The 8,656-nt window shown below is 49.6% G+C and overlaps 1 protein-coding gene across 2 annotated transcripts; it reads left to right on the top strand.

Annotated features, from left to right (window-relative positions):
• Positions 1 to 201: 201 nt before the first annotated feature.
• On the top strand, positions 202 to 3,217 carry LOC105061313 (TPD1 protein homolog 1-like). 2 transcript variants are annotated; one of them, XM_073250845.1, is made up of 4 exons: positions 202 to 327; positions 827 to 1,052; positions 1,365 to 1,469; positions 2,507 to 3,217. In XM_073250845.1, the coding sequence occupies exons 2-4, from the start codon at positions 965 to 967 to the stop codon at positions 2,875 to 2,877; spliced, it is 564 nt and encodes a 187-aa protein (XP_073106946.1). In that variant the 5' UTR covers positions 202 to 327; positions 827 to 964; the 3' UTR covers positions 2,878 to 3,217. The 2 variants fall into 2 exon arrangements, with proteins under 2 accessions (XP_073106946.1, XP_010943624.1); XM_010945322.4 differs by having other exon boundaries at positions 212 to 327; positions 455 to 1,052.
• Positions 3,218 to 8,656: the final 5,439 nt, after the last annotated feature.

Genomic DNA, 8,656 nt, shown 5'->3' on the forward strand with positions numbered 1-8,656 from the left:
TCATAGCCCTCCTCGATGCCTTCGTACGTAAGAGCATTTCCGTAATATTATCAACGCTCAACCCCAACTCCCGGTCCATTCCGCATTCAAACCCGAGTCGTGGAAAGGGCAAAAAAAAAAAAAAGCTGACCGCTAAACCCGGTTTAAACTCAATGCGAAGGCCATATAAATAGCTGTTTCGTGCGGTAGGCCTCCTTCCGCCAAGCCCAAAGCGTTGTCTACCCCCGAATCGGAAACCGGTACGAGATTGTGAGAGAGAGAGAGTGACTCGTCTCTCCGATCTCTGGCACTCGTCGACGGCGATCATTCGGCCTTTTTCGCCCTCAGGTTCGATTTACAACCTTCCAGAACCTTTGTTTCTCCTCTTCTTTTCTGTTTTTCCGAGCTCGGAATCGATCTCTGGAGATCGCGGAGCTTGGTTCTGTACCTGTTCATTGCCGTTTTGGTGCTCCAGCGAGCTCTTTCTGGATCCCTCCTCTTCCCCACCTTTCTATAGCCATGGAGATCTCGCGTTTCACGAGGCTGCTCGCGGTCTTGGGGACAAGACCCGGCGGGTTACCTGTACGAAGGAGGAGGCGGCGCGCTTCCCGAGGCCGTAGCCGATATTGGGAAGACTTCAGCGACGGCTGGGGGTTCTTCTCGATCGAAGCAAAGCTCGGTTTCCTTTTCGGAGCTTAGGGTTCTGGCTTCGATCAGATCCGGTCGATGTCCACTGACTGCTCCTCGATCTGGCTCTCCCCTCGATGCTTTAGAGTCAAAACCCGCGTCCTTCCTTTGTTTTAATGGCTCTTAGGGAAATACTGATCTATAGTGGTCTTTGGTGCAGCCTTCTTCTCATTCTCTTCTTCTTCTTCTCCTCCTCCTTCGCTCGAGGAGCCATGGCGTCGGAGCTCGGGAGCTCGAACGGAGTCTAGGGTTTGGGGCACCAAGCTAGGAAAGGGTTCCGGCCGCCGGAGAATCCACGATGAGAACAGCTCTCTTGGGGCGGCGGGTAGCTGCGATTATGGAGGTGGCATTGCTGGCGGTTTTCGTTCTCCTCAACTTTTACTCCGGTATGTTGGCGTACATCGAACTAGACCTCTTTTTTACCCTTTTTTTTTAAGAACAATTAATTTCTTTCGGAGACGCCACACTCTAGTTCTTTCGTTTTTTTATTGTTTTTATTAATCATTAATTTAATTTCTGGTCGGTTTGCTTTCGCATATTCTCCTGTTTCTCTTTCCGGGACAACCGAAACCACACCCAAATTTTTAAATCTTTTAATAAATTATATCTTGTTTCTTTTTGTCTTTATTTCAGCTCTTAATCATTATAAAAAGTGAATAATTGACAAAAATTTTCTTTTCTTTAAATTGATTTCTCAGGTTATGGACGGCGATTCGACGGTCCGATAAATGGGACATTCCCAAAATTCCGTTCCGTTTCGGTTTCATGTCGCAATCGCAAGCTGCTGCTTCTCGAACATGAAGGTAACGAACTGCAACCTTCGTCGCTCTCGAAAGTCCTATCCGACGGTCTTGATTAGGTCCCGGTGCGGCTCTCCGCACGTTCTCGTAGTGGTCCCGCACGTGTGGGGCCCACGGAATGACCGGGAGTACGATCGCCACCACGACACGACGTCGCCTGGGGCGGACCGGCCTCCTGTAACGACTGGAGAAGGAGAACATCGACGGCTCCTTCCGTCTTCAAGTTATAGACATACCCCGTTTCCACCCAACACCCAACTGCCCACTGACACCCGGGTCCTACCTCACGTGGTCCCAGGTATCAGTGAGTGGGTGTGATTGGGTGCGAGTAGTAGTTAGACTGTGTTTTATATGGGCGGTGTAGCGGAATCTCTTCGTTTCCCATGCTTCTGCTCTCTGACCTTCCTGCCTTCTGTCTTCTTTCGTGATCACGTCCTTTTCTGGTGGTGGTCGGAGTCGGAGTGTATATGGTCATCAAGCATTAATTCATTTTGATGATAAAGCCTAGATAAAATCTTCCACTGTTTACAGCCTGTACCTACCATTTCGGAGCTTTATTTCCTAAATTTGTTCACGTTCTCAATTTACTCGCTGAAAGTCATTCTTTCTTTTCTTAAGAATGCTCTCTCAGTTCTCCGCATGATGTATCTGAGCTGTTTCTACTTTCTCATTTATTTAAACTCCAAAAAAAAAAAAGTTTATTGGAAAAGCACAAAACCTGCATTATTTCAACTTTTTATCTTGGATTGTCGTTTCCTCTGTGTAAAAGTAGGCAATTGTTTATAGTTTGTTTGGACCCTTGCGGTCGCTAGCTTAAAACGTGGTCCAGCGGCATACTCGGGTCCTCCATCTAGAGGTTCGTTTTGGTCTCTATAATAAGAAGAATCAAGAAAGAAAGCTCCAACCCAGGGAGATAGATTATATATGGGAGTTTAATTATAGATAATGTAGATGTGGAGAGGAGGATGACTTAATTATCAGAAACAAGAGTATGAGTTACAATATATATATAAATATATTTGTCTGGTGCTTGGTCGCAGGTGGGGATCCATCGCAGACGGAGCGGGTGGGGGAGGAGTGTAGCAGGGACGATATCATGGTGCACCAGGGGGCGACGACGCCGCTGCCAAACGGGATCCCGACGTACACGGTGGAGGTGCTGAACGTGTGCTCGGAGCGGAGCTGCAGCATCGGGCGCATCCACCTTAGCTGCGGGTGGTTTAGCTCGGCCCGCCTCATCAACCCCCGCGTGTTCCGCCGCCTCCGCTATAACGACTGCCTCCTCAACGACGGCCGCCCCCTCCCCGCTGGCTCCTCCGTCTCCTTCCAGTACGCCAACTCCTTCCGCTTCCCCCTCGCTGTCTCCTCCGCCACGTGCCTCCACTCCTCTTACGCTCCACGGTCCCCTTAATCTCTCTGTCATCTCTTTTTGCTGTTGCATGTGTACTAAATCGGATCACGTATGATGCACCGAAGAGTATAGCATTTATAAGTAAGTGTAGTTAATGAGCTTGGATTGATGGGGACAAGGGTCACGTGTGTACATACAGAGAGTGTTATGTTAACACGGGGTGGGTTGCACGGAGATCGGAATGTCTTTTTTGTTTTTTTTAGACATGGTTGGGATAACTCATTTTTCGCTTCTACTAGAGCATTCAGCACGGTGAATTGCTTGCTATGATGGGTTGCTTTATTATTATTAATTTCCATCTTTTCTGGTGGCGGATGATCCACCTTGGTGCTGGAGACTATTTAATGATATCCGTACCTACGATCTAATGGCAGAGGTGTGTGGTGCAATGTACTTCTTCTCATGGCTTTTTCCTCCTTTTGTATTTTTTAGGCTTGTGCCAATTGAACGGTTGTGCCCTTTTCTATGTATATCGTCCAATATGAAATGTGCGCGTATGCTGCACGAAAAAGAAAAATTGGGGACTTGGGGGATTACGTGTCCCAAAGGGGTTTTAGCGGTTTAGGGAACAAAAATCGTATGGGATGGGAAACATCAGATGGGCTTGCTATTTTGCTATATCTCCTCTGATACCAATTTTAAAATCAAACATTTTTTTATAAATTAATTAAAAAATATTTTTTTTAATTTTTAAAATATATTTTTTATCAATATATAATATGTGATCAAATGATACATGCCAAACAAATCAATCATCAAATATATATATATATATATATATATATAATGTTTAGAGCATAACATACGATTAAGTGATGCATATTTAGCATATTAATTATCTAGCAATCTAATATGCATTTTTAAGTAAATTGAGATATAATTTTCGAAGTATCATATTCATCAATATATACTACATTGCTCAATAAGATATATCGTAAGTTTTTTTTTTATACATCTCCTAATACACACCTTCAAATATATTAATATACAGTTTTCAGAATATGAAGTTTACTAACATACAATATACAGTCAGATGATAATTAGTCATTTAACAATCTAATACATACTATAAAATAAATTGGTACATAATTTTTGAAATACTATTTTTACCAATATACACTATATGATCCGACAATATACACTCATCGATTTTTGATACATACTATAAGTTACTCTAATATACACTTAGCAATGATCCAATAAATATCTTCAGATAAATTAATATATAATTTTTAGAAATATTTTTTAGTTGAAAATATATATTGGATCATTAGATATATACAAAAAAAATTTATAGTATGTATCAGAAAGTTAATGAGTGTGTATCATCAGTCCGTATAGTATGCACTAGCAATCACATGATGTTCCAAAAATTATAAATCAATTTGCTTGGAGGTATTTATTGAATTAGTAGATAATTAGTATCGATTTATTTGCATGTATGTATTGACTTACTTCATAATTAATTTATTCAGTGTCTATTTGTTTGGAGGTAATCTGGTATAAAAAAATGAATATCATATCAGATTACCATGTTTGGTATGAAAATTAGAAGAGAGAGATGGTAAAAAAATTGATAGGTCCCATATTTATTTTTCGGAGAGAGAAGATAAAACAAATACCATAGGAGGATTGATATTTAGTAAATTTTTGAATGGTGGTAATCTATACCTGATAAAAATATTTTCAATAAAATTATATATTTAATTATTAAATTTGTTCTAATGTCTTTCTAAATTCATTCAATAAAAATTTTTTATAAAAAAATTAAGATGCAGATGGTATATGTTGGGTATAAAATATCCCCCAGCCGAAGTTCGTGATAGGAGTGACCCTTCGGGGATCCAATCGACTTCCGACCTCCGACGACGTCTCTTCAAACCTCCTAGGCGGCCGAGCCTCCGCAACACTCCCAGATTTTGCTGACGGATAAGCCCCCACCAGCGTCGACCGGATTCTTCGCGACGGACGGACTCCACCTGAATTTCCACGATGATCGACCATCTTCTGGACCTCGCCCGGACTCCTACGGGAGCCGGACTCCTATGGGACTCCGACCGCAGGCAGACTTCGTTCGGACTCCTACGGGAGTCGGACTCCGCCCATGACTCCGGCTGCAGGCAGACTTCGTCCGGACTCCTACGGGAGCCGGACTCCGCCCATGACTCCGGCTGCAGGCAGACTTCGTCCGGACTCCTACGGGAGCCGGACTCCGCCCATAACTCCGGCTGCACGCAAACCTCGTCCGGACTCCTACGGGAGCCGGACTCCGCCCGTGACTTCAATTACAGGTAGACTCCGTCCGGACTCCTACGAGAGCCGGACATCGCCCCCAACTCCAATTGCAGGTAGACTTCGCCCGGACTTCTACGGGAGCCGGACCTCATCCCCGACTCTGGCTGCAGGTGGACTTCGCCCGGACTCCTACGGGAGTCGGACCTCGTCTTCGACTCCGGCTGCAGGTAGACTTCTCCCGGATTCCTACGGGAGCCGGACCTCATCCCCGACTCCGGCTGCAGGCAGACTTCATCCGGACTCCTACGGGAGCCGGACTCCGCCCGCGACTTCAATTACAGATAGACACCGTCCGGACTCCTACGAGAGCCGGACTTCGCCCCAAACTCCAATTGCAGGTAGACTTCGCCCGAACTCCTACGGGAGCCGGACCTCGTCCCCGACTCCGACTGCAGGTAGACTTCGCCCGGACTCCTACGGGAGTCGGACCTCATCCCTGACTCGGCTGCAGATAGACTTCGCCCGGACTCCTACGGGAGTCGGACCTCATCCCCGACTACGGCTGCAGGCAGACTTCGTTCGGACTCCTACGGGAGCCGGACTCCGTCCATGACTCCGGTTGCAGGCAGACTTCGTCCGGACTCCTACAAAAGTCAGAGTCGTGGCGTCCATGACTCCGGCTGCAGGCAGACTTCGTCCGGACTCCTACGGGAGCAGGACTCTGCCCACGACTCCGGCTGCAGGCAGACTTCGTCCGGACTCCTACGGGAGCCAGACTCCGCCCACGACTTCAATTACAGGTAGACTCCGTCCGGACTCCTACGAGAGCCGGACTTCGCCCCCAACTTCAATTACAGGTAGACTTCATCCGGACTCCTATGGGAGCCGGACTTCGCCCCCAACTTCAATTGCAGGTAGACTTCGCCCAGACTCCTACGGGAGCCGGACCTCATCCCCGACTCCAGCTGCAGGAAGGCCTCGTCCGGACTCCTACGGGAGCCGGACCTCGTTCCCGGCTCCGGCTGCAGGCAGACTTCGTCCGGACTCCTACGGGAGCTGGACTTCGCCCCCAACTTCAATTGCAGGTAGGCCTTGTCCGGACTCCTACGGGAGCCGGACCTCGTCCCCGACTCTGGCTGCAGGCAGACTTCGTCCAGACTCCTACGGGAGTCGGGCTTCGAGCTCCTGTTGCAAGCGACCCACTCCAAGTTACCGCTGCAAATGAACTACTTCAAGTTCCTACCACGAGCAGCCTTAGCCGAGACTCCTCGATAAATAATCCCCGTCCGGGCTTCTGCAGAGATCAGACCCCAACCGAACTTCGACCGACAGGCCTGGACCCCCTGGCAGGCCGCAGCAACGGCCACGACTCTGCTCCACTTCCTGCGACGGATTCCGTACGGCTCCATCACTCCCTGGCGGGCCGCAGTAACGGCCACGACTCTGCTCCACTCCCTGCGACGGATTCCGCGTGGCTCCATCACTCCCTGGCAGACCACAATAATGGCCACGATCCTGCTCCACTTCCTGCGACGGATACCGCGCGATTCCCCCATCCTCTGGCAAGTCACGACAACGGATGCCGCTCCACTCCCTGCAACAGACTCCACGTGGCATGTCCCGGTGATAGCCACGATTCTACTCCACTACTCTTCGTAACAAACTCCTCCTGACCCTGGACAGCCCACTGCCAGATGGTTGCAAACATCGCTATCAGTCTGTTGCCCCCTCCACCTATAAAAGGGGGACCCCAGATACGTTATTCTCTAAGCTCTCATTTCTTACCTAAAAACTCTGCTAAAATTTTCGTTCGAGCACTCCATTCTTGTTGAGGTAGAGAACTGACTTGAGCGTCGGAGGATCTTGCCAGAGCAACTCCACCTCCGGTTTAGACTTCTTTTGCAGGTCCCGACGGCGACCGCGGCTCCCTCGACTCCAGCTTCTCCGATGCAGGCGGATTTCTGCACCAACAGAATTGGCGCTAGAGGAAGGGGCCTGTATCTTCGTAGTACCTTTGTTCTTAAAGGAGCGCTCAACGAGACCGCCTCCGGTCATCTTTTCCGGCGTCCTCTCCTCCTTCCTCCACTAGGTCCTCGCTCGATGCCTCCCCGCAGAGCATCCACACGACGATCCAAGGCCTCCGCGGTCAGATCTCAGGCTCCGACCTCACCTTCAGTTTTCCAACCTCCTCCTCCTCCTCCGACAACGGCGGTTGGCGCAGAGCAATTCGACCTACTGGTGCAGCAGGTCAGAGGCCTCACTGAAGCTGTGCAGGCCATGCAATAGCAGCAGCAGCCGCAGGTGTCAGTGCGACTGGAAAGAGCATCATCGGAACACCAGAATTCGACAGCAGGACGGGCCAGCCACCCCGTCTTTCCCGGAAAGACGAATCTGAGGGTGGAGAGCCCTCAGTCGGATCACGATTTCACTCCTGAAAGATCTCTACCTCCATTCTACCAAAAGACCCTCGAGACCCGTAGTCGAGAGGATTTCCTAGACCGGAGGCTCCAGGAGATGAACCGGCGGATCGAAGAACTCCGCCACGCTCCCCCCGCTTATGGTGAGGACATTTGTACTGACCCTCCCTTTTCTCAAATGATCATGCAGGAACCGATCCTGCCAAACTTCAAGCTCCCTCAATTTGAAAGCTACGACGGGACTTCAGACCCGGTTGATCATCTGGAGGTCTTTCGGATAATGATGCTGCTTCATGACGCGCCCGACGCCATCCTGTGCCGAGCCTTCCCATCCATCTTGAAGGGCGCGGCGAAAAATTGATACTCGACGCTGAAGTCGGGTATCATTTTTTTCTTTGATCAGATGAGCCACCAGTTTGTGGCTCATTTCGTTAGTAGCCGGCATCCCCGGAAGGGTTCGGAGTCCCTCATCAACATCAAGCAGAGGGAGGGGGAGTCTATTCGGGCCTACATCAACCGTTTCAATGTCACCACGCTGGAGGTCCGGAACTTGGACCAGTCGGTAGCGCTGGCCGCTCTGAAGGGCGGCCTTCAGAAGAATGACCTTTTGTTCTCCCTGGAGAAAAAGTACCCTAAGAATTTTGCTGACCTGTTGGCTCGGGCCGAAGGGTACGCCCGAGCAGAAGAAGCCTTTAACATGAAGGATGAGGAGACCGCGAGAGAGCGGCAGGCGGGAGACTCGAGTAAGCCCGTAGTCGAAAAAGGGCCGAGAGAAGCTCGGCCACGTTCCTGAACTCCTCCCGGGCACAAACGCGTCCAGACTTCTCCTCGAGCACGCAGGCAGGGAAGCCTGGATCGTCGGGCTCGGCGGGGTTCTCCCCCAGGAAGATTCTGCAACTATGCCCCCCTTAATGCATCGAAAACCCAGGTGCTGATGGAGGTCAGAGAGCAGCTCCTCAGGCCTGAGAGGATGCGCACGCACCCCGAAAAGTGCAATCCGAACAAGTTCTGCCTCTACCATCGTGACCACGTCCACGACACGGAGGAATGCATCCAGCTCCGAGACGAGATCGAGGAACTCATCTGACGAGGTCGGCTCGACAGATTCATTCGACGCCGGCCTGAGG

The sequence above is a fragment of the Elaeis guineensis genome, chromosome 1 (genome assembly GCF_000442705.2).
Source record: "Elaeis guineensis isolate ETL-2024a chromosome 1, EG11, whole genome shotgun sequence".
NCBI classification, from domain to species: Eukaryota; Viridiplantae; Streptophyta; class Magnoliopsida; order Arecales; family Arecaceae; genus Elaeis; species Elaeis guineensis.